Source organism: Acanthopagrus latus, chromosome 9 (assembly GCF_904848185.1).
Source record: "Acanthopagrus latus isolate v.2019 chromosome 9, fAcaLat1.1, whole genome shotgun sequence".
NCBI lineage: Eukaryota > Metazoa > Chordata > Actinopteri > Spariformes > Sparidae > Acanthopagrus > Acanthopagrus latus.
Genome location: NC_051047.1, coordinates 10,180,264 through 10,204,165, shown reverse-complemented (window position 1 = coordinate 10,204,165; position 23,902 = coordinate 10,180,264). Strand labels below are relative to the sequence as shown.

At 44.9% G+C, this 23,902-nt stretch overlaps 2 protein-coding genes across 10 annotated transcripts in view; one reads left to right on the top strand and one right to left on the bottom strand.

Annotated features, from left to right (window-relative positions):
- Positions 1–3,880: 3,880 nt before the first annotated feature.
- On the top strand, positions 3,881–5,639 carry nr0b1 (nuclear receptor subfamily 0, group B, member 1). Its single transcript, XM_037110617.1, has 2 exons — positions 3,881–4,686; positions 4,987–5,639. The coding sequence occupies exons 1-2, from the start codon at positions 4,062–4,064 to the stop codon at positions 5,226–5,228; spliced, it is 867 nt and encodes a 288-aa protein (XP_036966512.1). The 5' UTR covers positions 3,881–4,061; the 3' UTR covers positions 5,229–5,639.
- Positions 5,640–11,266: 5,627 nt separating this feature from the next.
- Positions 11,267–23,902, bottom strand: part of il1rapl1a (interleukin 1 receptor accessory protein-like 1a) — a 183,513-nt gene continuing 170,877 nt past the window's right edge. For 6 of the 9 annotated variants that reach the window (XM_037110610.1, XM_037110611.1, XM_037110608.1 and 3 more), the window contains 4 exons: positions 20,074–20,220; positions 17,758–17,928; positions 14,129–14,173; positions 11,267–13,545 (listed from right to left, as the gene is read on the bottom strand). In XM_037110610.1, the coding sequence (XP_036966505.1) occupies positions 12,824–13,545; positions 14,129–14,173; positions 17,758–17,928; positions 20,074–20,220 (1,085 nt within the window). In that variant the 3' untranslated portion in view covers positions 11,267–12,823. The remainder of the gene's footprint in view (positions 13,546–14,128; positions 14,174–17,757; positions 17,929–20,073; positions 20,221–23,902) is intronic. The other 3 variants (XM_037110609.1, XM_037110612.1, XM_037110613.1) reach the window with 3 other exon arrangements.

Sequence of the window (23,902 nt, the reverse complement as noted above, 5' to 3'; positions counted from 1 at the left end):
TGGCTCGGTTGGCTATCCAGGTATTGTCAGAGGCAGGAAGTTAAAGGGGTAGTTCGTGTTTTTTGAAGTGGGGTCATATAAAGTACATATCTATAGTTGATCTGTTCCCTACCGTAATCACCGATCAGCGCAGCCTCAGTTTGGAGAAGTAGAGAGCTGCTCCAGCCCAGACGCTCAGCTTTGTACTGCAGTGAATGGTGGCCAGATGCAAAACGAATTTTAACCACCTAAAACAAGGCTCATCTAAAAAAATCTATAACAGTTCAAGTGTACATTGTATAGAGAAAATTCACACCACTTTACATCGCCGTCAGACCTGCCTTTCTTTTGGCACTACATTTTCTAAACCGTAGAACCTCTGTATCCCTACGCAGTAGGGATGCGTAGGAATACGGACGTTCTAAGGTCTTTGTCTGAAAAGTTAAGTTTCATTTTGATCGAAAGTGAACAGAGTTGCCTGCATATACCTCTTGTCTAGCAACTGGGCCTTGCACTGTATTTCGATGCTCACAGATCACCTGTTGCGCTAATGCGTAGGGATAACGGATGTTCTACGGTTGAGAAAATGTAGTGCCAAAAGAAAGGGTGGTCTGATGGCGATGTAAAGCCGAGTGAATTTTCTCTATACAACGTACATTTGAACTGTTTATTTTTTTAGGTGAGCCTTGTTTTAGGTGGTTGAATTTCACTTTTTCTCTGGACCCCGTTCACTGCAGTACAAAGCTGAGGTAGTTTTGCAATATGCAGTGAAGAGTCTGCCGCTACTGAATGCATGGTAGATTCAGACTAGCTGCTTATGTGCAAGGGATTCACAGAAAATAATGCATGCATGTTATCCAGTACAACTTTATGTCATTATATGAGCCTCACTGTTTCCTGTCAACGCCGTGTCAGAGCTGCACCATGTTTTGTGATACAACAGAACATTTCTCACTTCTGCTGCTTCACACTTAAAAAAAACCCCCCTCAAATGGTGAAAGAACAGGCTGCTTTGTCATGAGGCGACACAATATATTTGTCACCGCTGTTTTTGCCAACCGTCATTGTGTGTCTATGCGACAGAGCAACCACAGCGAGCTCTTACACAAAGAACTGCAGGTGACAGGCTGCACATCTTCAGCTCCCCGCCATCTTCACTTTGCCCTGCTGCCGTGTTGAGAGGAACAGAATAGCGCGGTGCACAACATCAGGTCAAGGCTGCTATTTTACAGTCCATTGAAACAACCAGAAATTGTTTGGTTGTGCTGGAAACAGACATGCCAGTTACTCTATTGTCACATTTTGAGGAAGTAGCCACTTGAGGAGTGTTTGCTGCATTGTTAGACCACACCTGTTGTTACAGTGGTTGCCAAATCGCCCAGCACTGAAACCTTAAGGACTGCAACTTTAAAGCAACATTTTATAACCCTTTTACCATCGAACAGCTTCAAAATCATTTTGATGGTACAGTGTCTTGGAAGAGGGTGAATGGTGTCTCTGCCACTTCAGTCAGAGTTTCGTGTCGCTAATTTTCAGTGGAGTGCATGGCGCACTTATACGCTAGCATCAAAATCACTATTTTTAAAACACTAAGAAGGCTCGACACAACATGAAACTTTGCTCGTGGTATCACCAGGGTTTCTACACATGAACACGAGCATTGAGAACTTTGTTTGTGTACACAGAGTTTACTAAAAAGAAGGTTTTTGAACAACTCACGTTAGCAGTAGCACCTCTGGCGCGCCGCTGTCATGGCAGACAGAAAGCGTTGATCCCTGAGTGCGACCTAACAGGAAGGAGAGTAATGGTGGACCTCCTACCTGTTCGGTTGCACTCAGGGATCAACACTTTTTGATGCTAGCATGTGAGTGCCCCAGCACTCCATTAAAAATTATCTTGCCTGAAAACGAAACAAAGGTAAATCATTAAGTTTCACTTTGAGTGCCTTTAAAAGTGGAACAACCCTCTTCGTACAGTTCTCTTTTGTTGCCTGATGCTATTTAACTGTGATGCTAAAATGTTTGAATCCATTCTTCCAAGTAACATATACATTACATTATCTTTTAGATTTGACAGGTGGTGCAATTTAATATTCATCACTCAAATGATAATATAGATCAGACAGTGTAGGTTTGTGGTGCGTGAAATACAAAAAGTTGTTCTGTTAACTGTGTTGCATAATGACAAATAAATGACCTCTTTATATCACCTGGTTACCTTGCTACAGTCTATTAAGCATCAAGTAATATATTCCAGCACTCAATGCTTTATTATGGATTCTTTATTCATTGAATTAGAAATTTTGTGTCTCTGGACATTTTTCTACCTGGACTGAATTCAAAATGAGGTCCCATTGCTCGGAATGGTATTTGGCTACACACCACGAGCTCGGAGTCGGTGGGTTTAATGCATAAGAGAAATATTTTAAGACACATTTTTTTATTTCCTCTGTCTGAGCGAAGATGGTGGAGTGGGTAGCTACTTAAGGACATCTCGCACAAATTTGATAAATAAACAAAAGGAAGCCGAGAGCAAGACAAAGAGCGACAGAGCACGGCAGCCGTCTTTCAACTCTGTGCTTTTGCAACAATAATGGAATCTCTCCTTGAGATGGAAGGATTTTTATAACCTGCGCTGGCTGGGCCTTGAGCAGGAGAAGAGACAGACTGGGCGAAGGCTGTTTATCCCGTGGTGTCCTTGATATAAACATGTGAAAAATCTCTCTGTTTTCTCTCTCAGCCAAATCAATACAAAGACATTCAGCCTCTGAACAATGTTGTAGCACTGCTGCAAAAGTTTTTCATCCTGCCTCCATTAGCTGTGTCCTTCGACGCAACAGAGCAAGGGAGACTGAGGTCCTGCTTACTGCTACTTCATGAGTGTGACCATGCACTCAGTGTCATCCTTTCTCCACACCAAAGACCACCGTCTATGAAGACCCTGGTGTCGCAGTGTGCGCACAATGCTTTGCTCAACATATACTCTGCAGAAAGACAGGACTCTGACAGTTCCTCTCCTCACTCTGACAACTTTCTGACTATTTGTCTCTGGTTAAACTCCTCTGTAATCACCCCTGATTTCCCCCCCGAGCCCCCTCCCTCCTTGTCTCTCTCCTGTAGCAGCCAACCCTAACCTGTGATCCCTCTTAGGAACAATTAAGATAAACCTCTAATTCATCTGCTTTATCCCAACCTGTCTTTCTCAGCCTCTCATCCGCTGACCTCCACACTCCTCCTCCTCCTCCTCCTCCTCTGCTCCCCATCCTCCTTCAGTGACAGAGGCAAGGAGAGCATTGAGTCATGACATCATAATTCACCGGCTCCTGTTTTCACGGTTAAATCAATATCAGTGTGTCCGAGTCAAGGTTGGAGGCTGGCCTTCACAGCTCAGCTCTTCCTCCTTCTTTCTCATAGAAAATCATATAAATTGTCCCTAAAATAATTAAGCCTTCAGATCCGTCGCTGGCCTGTATTTTTTACCGGCTCCTGTCTGATAAACAGCACTGCCAGAAAGTCAAGGTAATGCTGAGAATAGAACAGGCACACTCTGATTCCCCCCCCCAACATGTCTCCCCCGTCTCCCCCCACGGTCTGTTTAATTACCCAGACCTCCTCACTGCTCCCATTTTTAATCACTGATGTTTTAGATAACATTAGATTATTGTCTGAAATAATTTCTTGCAAAAATTACATTTAAAAAAAATTGTTTGTAGACTTGAATAGGCTGTTCCAGAGCCCTGCAGTGTGTGTGTGTGCGCGCGCGTGTACTTGAGTGTGTGCGTGTGTGTGTGTGTGTGTGTGTGTGTGTGTGTGTGTGTGTGTGTGTGTGTGGGGGGGGGGGTGGGGGGGTGGGGGGGGGGGGTGGAGACAGAGGAGGTGCCTGAGCGCGAGGAGGCGGAATACGCAGCAGGTCTGAGCAGGCTCTCAGAGCGCGGCTACAGACGGGAGCTAATATAAACGTGGTGCCCTTCACTCGGGGCTATCAGGGGCTAAGAAAACAGCGCTACCTCTGCCACTGACCTCCGGCGCTTCAAAGAGCCAGCGGGACGCGCTGATCCGTCCCATGTAGAGCGGCCAGCGGCCATGGCCACGCTGGAGGGCTGCCGCTGCCGGAGCAACAACAGCATCCTCTACAGCATTCTGAAGAGTGACAGCCTGGCGACCACCGAGCAGCAACAGCAACAACACCCCCAACAACAACTGCAACACTTGCTCCACAAGACCCCCCTCCCGTCCACCGCCGCCCCAGCCTCCCTGCAGGAGCTCCGGCAGCAGCCGTGCTCCTGCGGCTCGACGCGCCGCCGAGGCGTCCTGCGCTCCCCGCAGGTGACGTGCAAAGCCGCCTCGGCGGTTCTGGTGAAGACGCTGCGCTTCGTGAAAAACGTGCCCTGCTTCCGCGAGCTGCCGGAGGACGACCAGCTGATGTTGATCCGGAGCTGCTGGGCGCCGCTGCTCGTGCTGGGACTCGCGCAGGACCGGGTGGACTTTGAGACCACGGAGACGGTGGAGCCCAGCATGCTGCAGCGCATCCTCACCGGAGTGCCGGACCGGCAGAGCGAGGCGCTGGCCGGCCAGAGCAGCAGGGGGGCGGCCGGGGTGTCCGTGGTGGATATCGAGGCTATCAAAGCGTTCCTGAAGAAGTGCTGGAGTGTGGACATCAGCACGAAGGAGTACGCGTACCTGAAGGGAGCTGTGCTGTTCAACCCAGGTAGGCTTTCAATACCTGTGCGTTAAAGTGCCGTTAAACAGGTGGCACCAAGTCCAGACCGTCAGAGCTTCTCTCAGACTGACCTGATTATTCTTTATTATTTTGAGTTTTAAAAAGTTTGGAATTTGGAAATTATTGTCCCAATAAAATTAACCAGAAAATATATAGAAGAATATATCTACTCATAAAATCAAGTCAAGCTGGAGTTAGACTTCAGGTTTATGCATCCCCTGTTACAGCATGTGTCTGGAGACCCGGCTGAACTTTTACTCTCTCTTCTCTCTCGTCTCTCCTCCCCAGATGTGGAGGGTCTGCGCTGCCTCCACTACATCCAGTCCCTGCGTCGGGAGGCGCACCAGGCTCTGAACGAGCACGTCCGGCTCATCCACCGCGAGGACACGACGCGCTTCGCCAAACTCCTCATAGCCCTGTCCATGCTGAGGGCCATCAGCCCGCCGGTGGTCGCTCAGCTCTTCTTCAGACCCGTTATAGGGGCCGTCAACATCGAGGAGGTGCTCATGGAGATGTTCTACGGGAAGTAGGCCACGATCCAGAGAGCAGTGTGGGGCTGAGGTGGATCCAGCAGATCCAGGACTGATGATAAAAATGCTCCGAGCCCTAACTGGGTTTAGGAGGTGAAGGCAGATGGAGAGGATGTATTAGGGACTGAGGTTAAAGATCGATGTCGGAGATCTTCAAGGGACTGTGAAATGACCAACACAGGCAAGAGAGAGAGAGAGAGAGAGAGAGAGAGAGAGAGAGAGAGAGAGAGAGAGAGAGAGAGAGAGAGAGAGTGTGTGTGTGAGTGCGTGTGTGTGTTCATGAGAGAAAGACAGAGTGTTGAGAGCAGAATATGTCATAACAGGAAAAACACAAAGCAGCTGCTGGAATTCATAACTTATTTGTTTTTATATAAACTATTTTTCTATAATAAAAAAATACTCCAAAGTGTTTTTTGCTGTTGCAGTCCTTGTGTTTGAGTGTGTGAGAGAGTGTGATTTTGTGTGTGTGTGTGTGTGTGTGTTTGAGAGATATCACTGCTGTCGTAACTGACACACTTTTCACTGGGGCGACTGTGACATCAGTCCCAGACAGAATCTTACACAGCGGATAAAGAGTGAGCGATGATAATGTAGTCTGCTTATAAATCTGATTTCTGTCACAGGTGGGGGATCTGAGGCACACTGATTCATGCCAACTAACCGCAAGCACACAAAGGTTTAACACCCCAATTGAAGCTCAGGATGAGTTCTCAGGAACATTACAGTTGAGTCACAGCGGCCGGTCATTGTCCAGTGCAGCAGGTGAAGTGGAGAGTTCACCAAGTCGCACTGTGGCTTCTAGACACGGGTGAAGTGCCATGTCAGACCAGCAGAGTGCAACAGTATACCGCATGCAGCAGTGGTGCTGTGCTCCAGAGTGCGCACACACACACACACACACACACACACACACACACACACACACACACACACACACACACACACACACACACACACACACACACACACACACACAGTCCACACACAGACAGGCTCAGAGATGATGTTGTAGAAAGTGCCTCAGGTAATGTTCTACCTGTCCGTCCAACTCTTGGCCATTACAGTGTGGGATTCTGTAGATGCAAACTAAAATGCCTCTGGAACAAAGTGTCCAGAGGAAAGATGGAGGACAGGCTCGCTGCAGAGGAAAGAGCATCCGTAGACTGCACATAGAGACAAAGGCATCAGCATCTGTAGTGCATTTAATTCTGTAGAGATCCATGTGGTGAGCCTGAGTGTTTGCCTTGGACAATGGGGCCACAGATTTCCTGCGGTGTGCAGTATGACCAGGTTGTTTTATGAGTCCCTGAACACCCGATTCACGCTGCCAAAAAGCCTCCACCGTCCTCACTCACTGTTCAAAGGCCAGATGGCCTGTACCTGTGCTCACTCCCCACGGCTTTGTCTTGGCTAACAAAGTAATGTGCCCAGAAGGTTACTGTTTTACTTTTAGACATGCCCTGCCCTGCTCATTTTCAGATTATACCCCGTCCACAATAAAGGAGAGGTAGAGAACATGAGTTTGAAAGAGATGGACAGAGAGAGACATACAGCACGCACCTCCTGTCTGCTGGGAGGAAAAAGTTGAGAACGTTTCTTTCTCCGTCAGACACTTGATGGAGCATAAAATGACCTCTTTTGTTTCTCGGCGGACCTTAAAAGTGAGAGCGTTGTCGTCAGCGGCTGTGCAGTGCAGCAGTCTGTGGAAGCTGACGGGGTGTGTGAGCCTGTGAGTGGAGGAAGATATCAGCAGACAACAGCCTTTCAAAATCAAACTGAACTTTGATCCAGAGTGTGAATGATCAAAATAGGCAACAGGTTCTTACTGAATAAAGCTTGTCCATTCACCAAAGCTGAACACTGATATGGTCTCTTAAGTTTAGTAGCCCTACCCAACAGAGCAGGGCTGCCTGAAGTTGTGTCCACGGGTCCAAATTGCCCAACATAAGGTTTCTTATGTGACCAACCAGACGTTTCTATCAACAAATACATAAAACAATATCAAATAATAGTAATAACTTGAACGCACTTATGTGCTGATGACCTACACAAGCAAAAAGCAAACCATCTGTGAGAAGATGATCTGTTTCTAAATGGATATCATAGCTATCTTTAACGCCTATCACTGTGTTGGAGTCTCACAGTTCGAAGATAAAGCTTTTGTAGTAGTCTGATGCTTTGGTACAACACGAAAAACAAGTTTTTTTTTGTTTCACCATCATTGGATTTTGTCCAAAAGGCTCGTAAGATCAACACAAAATGAAAGTTTCCTTGCAACAGCTTTAAACATTTTTATAGGTAAAGCTTTGTACGCGGCTTTTGTGAGATAAAGGCAGAGGCAGCTGGTTCTTTTCACCGGAAGTCAGTAAATTAAGGGACCTTGGGATCCTAGGACCATTTTGCTATAAACATGTTTGCTCTGCGACCCTCGATTAAGTTTCGGTTTTGGCCCTCCAAGAGAAAAAGTTTGGTCATCTCTGTGGTCGAGCATCTGCAGCTCGGTACTTATGACGAATTAGAAAAAAAAATAATATACCAAAAAACAGACAAATGGATCCCCCAGTATTTATTTGAAAAACAAAAAAAAATTGCAGCCTTGCTTCTCAACAACAAACCCAATGACCTGATATATTTATGAGAGCCAATCGGGATTTCAAGTGCGTCTCAGAATAGCAGCGGCTTGGATTCTGTGCTGTGCTTGCTCTTCTTCAGAGGGCAATGACTACATGCAAGAGAAATGCCCCAGGAAGGAAGAGGGTGAACACAACTGCAAGCAGGGGACCAGAAAAAACATCAGGTACCAACTGGATGTTCATGCCAGACCATTGTCTGATAACTCTCAAACACCTCCCGGTGGTGTGATAAGGCATTACATGAAGGACAAAAATGACACACACACACACACACACACACACACACACACACACACACACACAGGGGCCACTGTGGACTTTGCTCTGAAGATATGATTATTTCTGTCGATCTCCCCTACATGTTCCCTCTCGATGGGGCCTATTTTCTCACCAATTAAGTCCTTAATTGCTCTGGGTAATAGAGTCTATTAATCCTGTGTCTGCTAATAAAGCCCCAGCTGTCTGGCAGGAGGCTGCCAACATGCAACAGTAACCGGCTCCACTCCTGGTTGACAACATGTCATGCGTGCTTTGCATGTGTGCGCACACGGGCCTCCAACTGCCGGCTTCTTTATTAACAGCCAAAGTGAATTCCAGGGGTTGGTGGGTGATTTCAAATTTCCGTCGATGCAGTCATATCTGCTCTTTTCCTGAATGTTTACACAGTCTGAAACCATCTGCGCTCTCCAGATTGTTTTTCTGCACCCTGGCACCGACAACGAAATGCCCACAGAAAGTCTTTTATTGTGGCAAACCCTGTCTTTCACTCACTCTCCCCCTTCGTCTGCTTGTTACTGAGTCCCTGTTTTTTTTTTTTTTTTTTTTTTTTTAACTCTGCCCCAGTTTCCCTTTCTCTCTGTTTCTCTCCTGGGATTGGCAGGATCGTCAGCAAATTGGCTTTCTGTTTTTTGTGTGTGTGTTTACCGGCGTTCAATTGCAAACATCGCTTGTAGGTATTGTGAATCCCCAGGAGATGGCACTGTTTGGCAGCACTCAGCCGACGCCGTGTTTAGGTTGCCAGGCATAAAAGTCATGCATCAAATGAGACTCCTTCGCCTTTGAGCCAAAATGTTTCCCTTCATCAGCACCCTCTTAAAAGGGTTTTATCTTTGCCATTTCTGCCTCTATCAGACAGAGGAGACACGTGGGGAGCATGTCGAGGGAGCAGGGGGCGCTCCGGTCCCCAGCCAGTATCCAACCAGGGAAATGGTGATTACATGCTAAGTGTTGTGGACCACGAGGCCTTGGAGTGCCCTAAATCAGTGTAACAGAGTTTTATTGTTGATTCCACTTGCCAGGATAATAACCATCATGTTCAGTTTTGTGTTGTGTATTCTTATTACTTGGCGGGCCCCTCCTCGGCATATAAATTCTGACTTTGATGTCAGCACTGTGTCAGTATATGAGGACTGAGCCCAGGGAAACATGCACAGGGCACAGACATGTATCTAATCCATCAGAAATGTAATGTATTTATGCTGGATTGGAAGACAGGACGTGACAACCTCATTGCACTTTTGAAAGGATTGGATTGTCCCTGTGGTTTCAGCCTGGAGATGGAAAAGCAGAAATTTCTCTATTTACTCTAATGAGTCAATCTAAGCAGTCACACTGCCCCTTATGGTTCTGGTGCAAAATTCTGGCCATTTCGTACAAATGACACCTTTAAAGCTAGCCTCATTAGCTATTGGGTTAAACTAATATGTGCAATTTTCTCTGTAAAGCTGTGCCAAGAAATTGCTCAGCCTACAAGACTGGCAGATGGGTTTTCATGTTTGTTGACCAGGCAGTGAAAGTCCTCACAGAAATGCCGGCCCGTGTCCACACAGGCTGAGGAAGAGTCAGCACAGCAAAAGTTGCACTTTGTAAGACAGCTGATTGTTGAGTCTCCCTCCCGTGCAGGTTGTGAAACACTGACGCCTCGGCCAAAGTGTCTGTATGAAAACTGATTGCGCGCTGTAGTCATCCCTCCTGTTTCTACAAGATCTCTTCAAACGTAAGTGATGGAGGACAAATACACTGATTGCGTTCTGTGCAAAATTGTTAAACCAAAAGATGATATGATGCATCAACAGTCTGACTGAGCCTAATCAAGTATGTATCTACCAAAATTACTCTCCTTTTAGTGCAAATTGTATTCTTTGGGTGGCTCTCTGTTCACAGTAGCTCAGCGTGGAAACACAGTCTGAGGAAGATTCCCTCTTGATGAACAGACTGCTCAAGCAACATATTGGCCTCTTGTGATCTTTGGAATATATTTCAAGCATCATAAAATGAACGTAACATGGGGAGCTCCCAACGTTGAGCAGCTACGTGGAAGGCAGACAAACAACAAAACATAATTAAAGGGACAATTTTTAGTTTTAGATTAAAACATTGAATCATTTAACTACCTATGTACTGTGCTGCAGACATGTCTACTGAGGTTAGCATGCTAACCAGCTAGCCTCAGCCTGTCCATGTTTTATGGCAAGAGGGTTAAACTTTGGTTGAAAATTTGTTTTATTTAAAGTATTCTACTTATCAGTCATAGAAATACAACTGGACACTGTCTGATTTCAAGTCTCTCTGTTTTGTTAACTCATCGTGAAACACACTCCACTCAAACTCACTCCCCGTTGCATCAAGCCTCTCATCCCCAGAGTCATAGTCCTGATCTGAGCCACTGCTGATCCCTGCTGTACTGAGTCCTCTGTCTTCAGCCTGGCATCTGTTGGTCCCAGAGGTGGTCTGTCGTGTTCACTGTGAAGCAGCTGAGTGCGGTTGAGTGTCATGAGCCCCCCTCATCGCAGGTTGTAGTAGGGGCAGAGCCCTGTCAGGTAATAGAGCCACTTGACTCCAAGATAGCAACAGCAGTACTACAGAGTGGAACGTAAGTCATTATGCTGGACAGTTTATAAAACATATACAAATTACACCATTAAATAAAGAAATAAAATATGTAATCTTTGTGTGTCTGTGTGTACGTTATGCGTAATGAAAAAAATAGCATACTGTCTTTTAATAACCTGTAGTTATTTTGAAATTAATTAGATGGGGCAGGTGGAGATGAATTTGTAAGCACATGCAAACAGTGCATTCACGCTCTCTTGTTCTACAACTAAAGCCTTGTTGCGTTGTGCTCGACAAGCGGAGCTGGCACATGAAGGCTGCGTTTATTTCTGTTGTTGATGTGTAGAGGCATTTTCAGCAGCATCTCCAGACACTGATGGTTGTTCGCTTGCCCTAGGGGCCGCTGGATCACTGATTCAAACTGACAAACTCAATTTCCCAGCCATTAGTCAACTGTTGCGACCGGTGAAGTCGCAGACTGCGATGAAGGTGCCATTAATCTGACTATAAATGTGGATTTCAGGGGTGTAATCAGTGTTGGACACAAAAGAGAGAACATCAAGAGGAAATCAATGTTTTTAATGTGCAGTGAGAAAGTAAGGGCAACTGATAATGATTGTGTTTCTATAAAGATAGACATTTCTTTCCAAGTGAAAATCGTGTTTATATATTTATATAAATATCTATATTATATATAGAATACATATCTATTTGCTATGCATACTCAAAAATCACACCTTCAAATATATTTAAAAAGTCTTTCAAAACACAAATGTATTCTTTTCTTTCCTTAAACATGAACTATCCATATGAACCAAAGTAATTATCAGGATGGGAATAATATTATGTTTTAAAAACCAAAACATTGAGAATGCTTCACTTTTGAATCTAGAACAGTAGAGGACAGATTTTTTTTTTTCATGTGGGATTCAAAAGCCACCATAATCTCTTGACAAACCAGGAACCACATTGCAAGTGTACAAAACCAGCATAACACTTATACACAAATCCCCTTTCTATGGTGGATGAAATGCAAATAAGTATGACTTCTCAAGCAAACTCTTCTGTTATAAAAATAGAATTCTTTTCAAAATAATCTACAGATTTCTTTTTAAGGTGAGGCATTTCACTATCACTCTAAAACAGCAAGGCTGTCTGTTTCAATAGAAAATATGAAGCTTTAGAGAGAGATCTGCCAGTCTATCGGTCTGTCTGATTCGAGAGGACAAGTACGGCCCCCCAACTGCTCCTCGTTCTCGGTCCCGCGGGACTGTGTGTTTTTGCCAGCTCCTCCTTCTTTTTGCATATTCTATGATTTTTTTTAAAAGAGAGTTTCCTTTTAAACTAGATACACCTTTTACAGGTAAACAAAAAGAAGTGTCAGCTTCTCGAAGCTCCTGAAATGTCCAGGCAATTCCAAAAGTGTTAAAAAATGTTTCTCTTAAACTACACAAAGATTTTGAAAAACAAACAAACAAAAAGAAAACACAACGGCGCAGGTACATGACATACTGGCTTTCCAAACAAGCGCATTGAAAGAAGAATGGAAAAAAAAAAAAAAACTAAAGAGGGAAAACAATACAAAATATACAACTCTGTATAACAAGTTAAAGCAAAGTCCTACAGTAGAGAAGGCAACAAACATGATTGAAGAGAACAAACGAAAGAACAAAACAGGAAAACACTGATGCTACAAATAAATTGAAATATATGTACAAGACCCTGTTTTCCTTTTGTTTTTTTATGTATGCACATTTGTGTGAGAGTGTATGCAGGTGTGTGAACAACTGCCAAAGTGTGTTGGTTCTTTAATGTGGAGTTCTTGCAAGTCCGTATCTTGCCAGCGGATGAAACAGTGCTTTCATTATATCTCCTGTAGTTCCATATAGAAAACAGCCTCTCTAACAGAGGCGCTGTCCGCTTGAAAAAAACAAGGGAAAACTGTGTCCAAAAACTTCTGTGTCTCCATCGCTTTCTGCCAGTCAACTACAGTTGGAACCAAATGGAATCCAAAACACTTCTCCGCCGTGATCACGACCATAATCTGCGTTCCTAAGAGCTCCCAGACTGAGCCCAGCCGTGTCTGATCCTGGCTGATCTCCTCGCAGCCGACGCCGCGTCTGTTCATCATTACCAGATGACGCTGGAGATGCTGGTTTCTCTCGGCAGCAGAGGGAGCATGGCGTTGTTAGCGTGTGCCTCCTCCAGGCTGTGCTCTCGGCTCTTCCCGGGAGGCCTCTGTCCGTTCAGCAGTGTCAGTGGGATGTTGCAGTAGGTGTGCTGGTTCCCCAGAGAGGAGAGCGGTGGCAGGGTCCCTCCAGGGGGAATGTCATACTCGTAGCTGCGGTAGTAGTGTTTCTGCCTCATCGTGGTGTGGTAGGTGTTGTGGAAAGAGGAGCGCAGCTCGGGGTGGGCGGTGGCCATGGCGGTGGAGGTGGCTGCTGCCATGGAGATGGCGGAGACGGTCTGCAGCTCTCCGAACGGGCCCTGCTCGCTGACGTCCAGCGCCGGCTCGTGGGTGAGCATGGGCTCTGTGCGCCTGAACGGCATCTCGTACTGCAGCTGCTTCCAGAACTTGGAGTTGAGCTTGTTGCTCTTGGTGCCATGCCACTTGATGACTGTAAGGGTTTTGATGGTATGCTTGAGGGCCTCCACCTCCTGGTAGTTCATGATGCCCCGCAACTCGGCACACTCGATCAGGATGACTTTGATCTCACCGGTCACCAGCATGTTGCGCAGCCGCGTCTCCAGCTCAAAGATGCTCCAGCCTCGCCGCACCACGTAGTTGGGCGTCATAACTATAATGAGGCGCTTGCTCTGGTCCACGCAGCGTGCAACATCCTCTATGTAGGCTGCAGTGGGAGGGGGGTAAAGGTGAAAGGTAAAGGAAATGAATAAGACATAAGAGAGGCGGGTACATCCAGAATGTTTTGAGCTAAAGATGTGATTTGATGAAGACAGGACTGCAACACGTAACAATGACAGATGAACATACGGCAACAGACGCAAACACAAGACGATGACAGGTAGGTGTTTTGCTGTCCACTTCAATATCTGGTCAAATTCACACCTCTTTTAGACTGCATGTTATCATGTGTGGAGAGAAGCATAGGGGCTGTGTAAGGGTGTTTCAGTGCATATCTAAAAGCATGGTGTTCATTCAGCTGAATATGCATCTTGATCTGGTGCAGTGTGAAGCGTTATTCTATGTACACTATAGATGGCAGACCCACAGACAAAAGTTAAATGCTGCACGACATGGCAATGTTTGGTAAAGCTGCACAGGCTCTAGGATTAAGCTGAGTCGCTGTCTTTTGAACTGGGCCTGATGCTTCAGATCACACGCCGGCGCCACTTGTGAGCGACTCTTTGAAACCTCCTAAGAGCAGGAAATGACAGCAGCTGATACAAGAGGAAAAGACTGAGGGCGAGTACCTCCAAAGAGTCGCGTGTCATCCTGGTAATGCTCATTGGTGGGACCTAAACATAAACATGTTAACATTCAGGTCACAGGCAGAACACAGTACAGACACAGAAACATGCTCAACACAGTTGTAAAAAAAGTGGCCTCGCCCCCCCTCACTCATCTGTGTTATTTCACATATAATTCATCGTATACCATGTTTCCCTGATTGGACATTCATCTACAATGATTTTGCTTGGCACTGATGCTGCCGGCAATTTTCTTTTGATTAAAGGAAAGAGGCGGCTCAGTCGGCAGGGCTCGGAGCCTTCACACATTTCCCACTGATGTTTAATTCTGTCTGGACCAACTAGGACGTGTTTGCGTTTTATCTGCGGCACATGAAGCCTACAGTACAAACACACAGCATCACTACTAACTAGAGCACACTGTGTACCGCTGGCACAGATGGACTACTAAGCAGAGTTAGCACGCATGAGAATATGTTCAGACAGAATTTTCATGGATTTATTAATGCATGGATGGAAACCAGGGAGGAAGATAAATTTGTCCAATATATCAACTCCTGGTACACACAGTGTACTGTATGCCCATGTATGTAGTACATAATTTGCGAACACCCAACGTGAAACACTGTGATGTTCTATTCTTATCCAGAGAGGTTTAACAGGATACAGGACAGACTGAATATTTTTCTTCTTCCCTTTTAGTCATTTTGTAATAATATCTCAGCCATCACTTGTGAGTGTGAATGTACTCTGCTTGAATCTGCCCGAACAGCACGAAACATTGAAACACGAGACGGTGACAGTGAAAAACAAAACTGAAGACAAACTACACACAACACATACTTCTGGTTTGGGAGCAGGACCACGCCTCAACCACACCTAAGATTACCCGTCAGCCCTACCTAGAACCCACCCTGTCCTGTTTGTCTCAACGCTACCTTGGATCTCACCAACAGATCAACTCGCCGTGGATCTGAACTCAAACTCTCCGATTCCGGAAATGATCTTTTTCAAAGTGATTCTCCTCCGGCCTTCATATTCCCACCACAGTCAGAGCATAGCCAAACTTTCCAGCGGAGATGCTTGAGCGCTGTGGTTCACATAAATCGGCCCCATGGGCATCTTTACTACAGCTCCCGTAACGAGATTTCTCCTACTCCGGACTGAGCCAGTGTTTTCTCTTATCTGTCTGCGAGGGCCGAGAATTTGTGTTCGCCATAGGCATAGCCGCTGGATCTGGCTTCAATGCTCTTCTGATCTGCCTCCCTCAAGCACAGATTCTAGGCAAACACCAGGGCGCAGTCATGGTGAACCCCTCCTCCTCACATCGAATGTCTAAATATCCCAAATCTGAAACCAACATTATAGACCGGACCAAAACCATCTCCAACATGCTCTAAATGGGAAACTCATTCAGAATAGCCAGTCTGTTTCAACTTACTCAGCCTCCATCAGTACTCCAGTGACAGAGCCTCGTGGCATCCTCGCCAGGGTCATTCATCTCCAGGACTGTCAAACCTGATGTCACAGTGTCTTCACCAACTCCAGGGCCTCGGGCCTGAGGCTAGGTCATATTTCCCTCTGTGTCTGACCTTTTTCAGCTTGTTTCAACATGAGCCCCCACGCACACACACGTCTCATCCCATCATTCCTTTCTCTGCCCTTCTTTTAGCTGTACAGAGCATCCCCCAGTCTTTCTGTACAGTGGACACTGTAACCTAAAAACTCTTGCCAGCAACTCACGGAGCGCGCTACAAGTTAACCAAGCTGGCTTAATATTTAGGGTGGTGTATTATATTTAAATCATTCTAGACGTGGCTTTACATTTCGAAGGGACCAGCTCGGAGATTCTTTTCAAGTGGCCATCGCTCTCCGGACTACCCTCCAGTCATCGACCATTTATTGTCACGTGCACCCCCTGCTCCCATCATTCCCAGGCCTGTTGACATACGCTCTTCTCTTTATGTTCCCATTACAAAAGGTGGCGACAAATTTCCAACGCAAGAGGCAGGATGATGTGCGGCAATTTCAACCACCTGGGCTGTACCCTTTCTAACCGCCATCTTCCCCGCACCTGCACCTTTGGCGGAGGTGCCCACACAAGGACTAGCTGCCCTCACAACCCAAGAACACCTGGACACCAGCTGAGCAATTTCCATACACATGTTAAAGTAAATGGCTAGTGCTGAAGAGGTAAACAGCCTACCTTTCCCAGTCTTCCAAATCAGCCAAACAGTTTTTGCCAGTTGGATACACTCTAGGCAAAAGAGGCTCACAATAGACTTTTCTTCCCCTCACTGCTCGCTCATTCTATAAATTGACAGCATCATTTCTAGTCCAGATTCCTCCTTAAACTATGCAGTCATCAACCACGCCATAATCTTAATCCATTTGGCAGCCGATGGAGCTTGACGTTCTAAAGCAGTCATCAGTAGCGCTTTCAAATTCCATTCCAAATTCTTCCTATACCTGTCACACATCCTCTGGAGCCGCTTTTCACCATCGGAGTGTCTTTGGGCTTGTAAGGTAGATTGGAAAGGCTCTTGCTGCCCATGCTCTGCCACCAGGCCTGTTTTCTCTACCTACGAGCCCAGAGACACTGCAGCTGCATAAGACAAAGAGGTCGGCATCACAATCTGTTGAACCAGCTCAGTACAAGCGCAACTCATTACCACCCGGGTGATAAGATTGTGAATAAAAAAAGGACGGTCATCTCGCCGTTATGGCAGTAAAATTATGACATAACCTGAACAGTATAAAGTCATTATCGTGACAGTTGCATATTAATCAATAGGATTGCAAACACAGGAAACAACTCTCACTTTAAGACGCTTGCAACTCGCTTCTGATCTTCTCTGCTTATGCAGTAAAATCCATGTTCTTGCCACCTTTTTTTTTTTTTGTTTCAAGTGGTGCTCGGATACCCCAACTACATCTACCTATAATCCTTCCCTTCACCCCAGTCTATCTGACATTGAAATTCATACTTCATACTTTAATTTTTCTGTTCTGTCTCCACCCATATGAGTTGCTGTATTTCCGACGTGATCTGCTGAGCAAGTACATCAGGTCTGCTGCTAAGGCCTCATCTCAAGACCCACGCTCTCTCTCCAAATCAGGGAGAATGGCCACGTGGTTCTGGTTTTACAAGGATTTCTGCAAGCAAGCTCTCATTTAAATTTAATTCTTTCCGCAGTGGCACAGCGTCCACAGCTGCCAGACTGGACATCTCAAATCAAAGCATTCAAGTCCTTGGTTGTGGGTCATCTCGCTCCAGATCACAATTTGCAACAATCTTAATGATCTTCATAAGGTCACTCTCCCCTCGGCTCTGATTAAACCCTTCCTGAGATGGATCCCCCACACCCAGTCTCCTCCATGTTCACCCTCTTGGTCACATCCATCCATCTAGTCTCAACAACTAACACTTCTTCATACCCTTAAATCTTAAAAAACTCACAATGTTGTGGCGTGGTCCTTCCCGGTGAAACACAAAGTGTAACAAATATGCCAAACACTGCAGCAACTACAGTACACAAGCAACTGTAATGCCCTCACACTCCAATACAGTATGTTGCACGAACATACTGTAGGTGTACAAGCATGTACACGAAGACAGTCACAGTGCTTACTTCCAGTTGGAATGAGGTCTCGGTCTGGGATGAATAGTTTGTAGCCATAATGTTTCTCCAGGACATCAGGGAGGATCTCCAGTGCGAAGCGCTCCTCCTCCCTCGTCTCCTGACTCCATTGGTCAGGGTCCACTTTGGTGTAGGACAGGTACGCATCGTAGTCTTTGTTATCTGAAGAACAGGGAGAAACAAAATGGACAGGCTCATGATGAAGGTGCTCCAAATAAATTCACATCCTGCTCAAAAGGTGCAATTGAACTCATTTGATTTCTTATGGCACAATCAAGCCATGTACACACATATACTGTATTAGATGGACAAAAGTATGCAGATCAGTTGCAGAACACAAATTATTTTTTAGGCGCGATATCTCTTCTTCATAGCACACAAAACTAAAATGTCCGTATCGAAAATGGTAACACTTTGGACATTTAGTTTATCAAAGGGTCACAGTCATTTCCCAAATAAACTATCATCAAATAATCATTATCAGATAACTATGATTCTCATCCTAACATAGTATTTAATGGCCATTTCCTATAAGAATTACTTTTTAAAAAGGCCATTTTTTTTTTAATTGAAACAGACATTTTATCAAACAAGTTTGTTTGGATTCAAGACACCAAATCACTGAAATTTGAATCACTTGTATGTTTTCTTTAAAAAAGCTGCGCTAAAAGGCGCTACTCTTCTAGGAGGGTTTATTTGTTTGCCACAGGAGCATTTGTGAAGTTGGCCACTGGTGATAGGTGAATAGCCTGGTCCACAGTTGGCTTTGTAGTCCACCTTGGTGTTGGATGGGGTTGAGGTCAGGGCTCTGTGCAGACCAGTGACGTTGTTACACGCCACACTCAGAAAACCTCTTCTTTGTAGATCTCTCTTTGTGCACAGAGGAACTGTCATGAAACAGGAAAACTGCTTCCCTAATTGGAACAAAGTGGCCTAGATCAAAAGAACAGGCACACAACAGAAGTACACAAGCAGACTTGGATGGTATCCAATACCTTTGGCCATACTGCATTGTGTATCTGAGAAATAAATTGGGATAGATACAAAAATACCCAAATCAAGATTCAAGCAACACTCTCTTCCCCACCTCAAAAATGATTTCCCCGAAGACAGTGGGAAGAACTGAAAAGCAAAAAATAGAAGACGGGGAAAAAAGCAGTACTGTGACATGTTCAGTAAGTCTTAGTCATTATTCTCTGTAAAAACTGGAGTGTGGGCCATCCAGAAAGGGAAGAGGGGATTTTTCACAAACTCTTTGAGGAGCGCAGACAGCTTTGAAACTCACTGGAAAGGCCACAGCTGCGCTCGATAGGATCCAAGCATCAAACAAGGCTCTCAAATTAGCAACCAACCTTGCAAATTAACCACCTAGCAAACTTGGCGAATCAAAAACAGCTTGTATCCGCGGTCCCTCACGGTATGACTTAATCATGTGGAAGTTTGAGTCAACAAAACAGTGTGTAATAGATAATTCATGCAACTGTATAAAACAGTGCAGTGATTCAAAAAGGAGCTCAGTCTTCCCTGAATTTTTGAGAAGAAAGCCGGCAAAAACACAAAGCACAAAAGGGAAGATACTGGGACATGAACAGACAAACCCTTTGCTGAGGCAAAAGTTAACTATGTTCTGTAGAGAAAACAAAAAGTTGCCCTCCAATTTCAGGCTGTTTACACCCCGATTTGGCGCTGAGGGAATGAGGTTCGAGGCTACCCGGTCCCGATGTGCCGCTATCTGACTTTCGACAGCGTAGGGCGGGGATCATTCCATGACATATTGAGACTGATCTCTTTTTAAATGGGCAACAAATTGAAAATCTGTCTCCTCTCTTCCCTATGCAGCACTTGCGGCAAAGTACACACACACACACACACACACACACACACACACACACACACACACACACGTGCACACACACACACACACGTGCACCTGAACACCAGCGGTAGAGAGAATGAGAGCGAGCGGAAATGGGCTGCTGTCACTGAGATAGGATCGGAGAAGACATTTGTATCTACCGGGGAGTCTGTTATGGATAGAGGCTCTGACAGAATACATACACACACTCACACAAATGCAGAAACCTTATGTGCATGGGGAGAAAAAAAAAACCAACAAAAAAACATGGCTCATATCCGCATCCGTGAAAAGAAACCCACACACCCTACACAGTCATCTGCGCTCGCTCGACATTGAATTTTGGATAAGAAAAGCAGGTTGAAAGAAAAGGGAGAACAAGTTGAAGGTTAAAGGGCTTCCGGCTGAAAACAGAGAGATGATTTCTTTGTGATGCTTTGTGCCGCCTTTACCTCCATCCACGTCCTCGCTGCCAAAGTGCCTCCTATAGAAAAGCATCAGCTCGATCTTGTAGCATTTGTAGAGGGAGATGAGGAAGATGAGTAGCAGCAGGATCGCTCCCAGCCCTCCTGCCAGCTCCACTGTGTACATGAGCTCTGCTGAGGACGACACACACAGACCAGAAGATATTTAAAACTGGTGAGACAACCATGCTTGATGTATTATAAATACACACAAAAAACAAGCCATTGATTTATTTCTGCACTAGGTTAGACTTTTTTTTTTTTTTCTTCTTCTTTCCCGTTCCCCTGTTAAATTCACAGGATGAGACACTTATGGGAGGCATTTGCATTTGCCGGAAAGCTGGAAAAATCATCTTTATTTTCAGAGTGGAGCAACAACACTCTTCAGGGAAGAGACACGCGGCTCATAATGACTTTGGGAAAGATGAGAGGGCACAGAGCCGGGAGACACGTGGAGGAAAAAAAAGGCGGCGATATGATGAGAAATTGGGTTCATTTCTGTGGAGCGGCGCGGCGATGACACAGCCCTGCACTTTGGCTGTCGTCCACGCTGGGACTCGTGACAACCCTGGACATGGATGGAGGCGTCTTTAAAACAAGAGGCTTCAGTTTACTCATATCACTTACAGCCCTCTCCATCATACCTCTTCTTCTGTCTCTCTTCAGTGGTCGCTCACCTCTCCTCCCCCTTCTTTTCTTCTCCCTCTGTCTTCACAATCATTTCTCTTCTCTATTATCTCCTGTCCATCTCCCCCGGAGACCCAGCATGGGGAAGGGTGAGTTATGTTGTGTTTGAATGCGTCATTTACCTGGTTGGCTCAGGGAGAAGGGGTTCAGTGTGGACTGGAGGACTGCATGGCTGCCATGGCTACCACAACCAGTGTTGGGCATGTTACTCTCGAAATGCAATATGTAACATATTTCCAGTTACCTTCATTTGAAAGCAATATATCATGTTACAGTATTACTTAGGTGCTCTTTTTCTGGTGGCGGAAGGTTGTGGTCATGCGCATTGTGGATGGATGGATGGAAAAAACACTTCAGTCAGCAACATAGACTGTAATGCTTTAAGTGACATAACTGTAGTTATACATCACTGAAATATTATTAGTAATGCATTATATTACTCCGGTACAGCTTAAATAATTATATTACCGCAACACCCCCCATTGACCCTAACTTAGACCACAACACACACTCTCCATATTCTGCAAAGATAGTACATACATTTACCTGTCATAGTTATTAACAGTAAATTGCTAAAACATGTGAGGCTGCGTGAGTGAAGTAATTAACAGGATTCATTGAAAAGGTCCAATGTTACGCTCATTTTCATTTGCACAGGGCGATCATGTCAGACACATGCTTACGTGCAGGCTTTCATGTCAGGAGCAGGAGGTGGTGTAACAGAGATGGCTACCAAGCAAGAGACTGCCATTTGAAACGCTATTAACATTTGTCTGCATGACAACACTGGATATTTTAACGTGACTTGGGGATATTTAGCAGCTGTCTACGTGTCGACATGATTAGACTTTTAAACCTTAACCAAGCGGTTTGGTGCCTGAACCTAATTGGACCTTAAACACAGCCTAGTCAAAACATAACACTGAAACGTTATACATTCAAATGAAACTTTACATCTATGTTGTTTGCAGAAATGTGCAGTGCTGACATTTGTTCTGCAGATTGCATTGCTTTTGATCACGTTGCCAGTCTTTCTCCTCAGCTACTCTAACCGGCCCCTGGCAGTATGCCTTCATTTCATACTTCAACTTGTAAAGTTCTGGACCATTCAGCACATTATCCTTGATGTTTGTTCAAGAACAATAAATACTCTATCTCAGAAATACAGCGCTGTTGTTTTGGCTGTGTTATATGTCATGTCTGCAATTTAATGCTCTCAGCTAATGAACAGCCATCATCCTCACTCTCTAAGTTGTTTATGTTTCTCTGGCCGCCCCTTCCTTTCTGCCATCTCTCTTTCCATTCCTCTCTTTCTTCTGAGCTATAAGGCAAGGCAGCCTGCAGAGACATTCATAGACTTGCTGCAGGGCTTATGAGTGATGAAACATGAAATAAACATCAGAATAATGCAGGAGACAGAGAGATACAGAGCTCCTCTTGAAGTCTTTCTCAGCATCCCTCTCTTTGGTAAATGCTGCAGTGACGGAGAGAGTTAAATGAAGCCGTCAAGAGTCTACAAAGACCACTCACTTGGAATTGGGCCATCTACATAAGACAGTCACGGAGACAGATTAAAGCAGGCAGACAGACAGATAAAGACTTATAATGTAATTGTATGGTGAACTTATTGGCCTGTTGGGAAAAGCCGAGGATCAATTTGCTTGTTTAAACAGCCATCAAATTACCTCTCTTTGCAGGGTGACAACCAGCGCATGAAAAGAGCTTCAGACAAGTCATGCTAGAAAAGCCAAAATAGCTACACAGCTGCTGGAGCACTTGTAGAAGGAAGCGACACAACCAAGTGGAGCTTAAGCACAGATTGCTAACACGAGCTTGGATGGGAATAGAAATGGACAAGGAAGGCAGAACAAAGGAACGCAGTTGAAAAGGGAGCTGTTAAGTCTTTGAAAGGAGGTATATTAAGTCTGCTTGATCCTGTTTAAAGAAAAATCCAATATCTGAAGTGATCTTAAAGAAACCGATATGCTTTACGCCTGCAATAAATGGTATTCAATGAGATCTAATCAGTTGTTTTTCCTTTTAGCTCTGTTTTGGTCTCCACCCAGTCTTTTAGGACTTTGGCTGCTGTTTGGGACTGGGCATGTAACGTGTTTTTGATGGTGTATTTGTTTGTAACTGTATGGAAAATCATAAAAAATTGCTGATGATTCATTCTGGGGTATATACTAATTTTGAGTCCAATAAATACTCCTAACTTGCCATGGAGGTATGAAAAGAAGACCAACTGTAGAAGTTTGAACTTTGATTTATGTGAAACTAGAAACTAGAGGAGTATTTCATGCTGTCTCTAGTCTATACAGATAGCTTTACTTGTTGCTACAGTGACTGCTGACTGTTGACAACAAGCAAATTCTCAATGAACATCTCCATTACCAGTTACAATTGCCATGAGGATTTACTGAGTTTTGTGATGGACTTATACCACTGGCTTTGCGATCTAACTGCTGCTAACTGTAGCTGCCATTAGCAATTAGCACAATCAATACTGAATTCCTGGGTGACAAACCGGCTTCGGTCCCTCTTGGAGGCCGTGTCCTGATCCCAGTCCGGCCATATTCACTTGAGCAGCAGATCTGGGCAGAGAAGGCGGACCTCAAGCTCCACGGTGGAGGGATGTAACACACATTTACTGCACATTGGCTGCTGTAAATGCTGATCAATATCCACAGGTCCCGCTAGCTGCCATGTAAATGAGCGGAAGCAAACAGCACTCCACTAGCCGTTTCACAGGAACTTTAATATAGAAATATTGATTATAGCAGCTTTAACCCTTTTAACCTCAATGAAACAGTGAATAATTTGCAGCCAAACTTAGTTCACAAAACACTGAGCTTATATGTATTCCAGTGGAGATCTTAAGTTCCCAAAGGGACCGAATAAGTTTGGGGAAATGTGCATAAAATAATACACAAGATAGATAGAATATTTCCATTTGATGAAGTGGTGCAGCCAGGCTTTAAATATTTCATTCATCATATAGCTTTAATGAAGAGCTGGAAACAGCTGATACGGAATATATATGATAGTGTCGGATAGTGAAGAAGATGTTTTTTTTTTTTTCAACCTCAAAGCCACTTAGGCGGAAATAAAATGCAAAAACTTGCTGCAG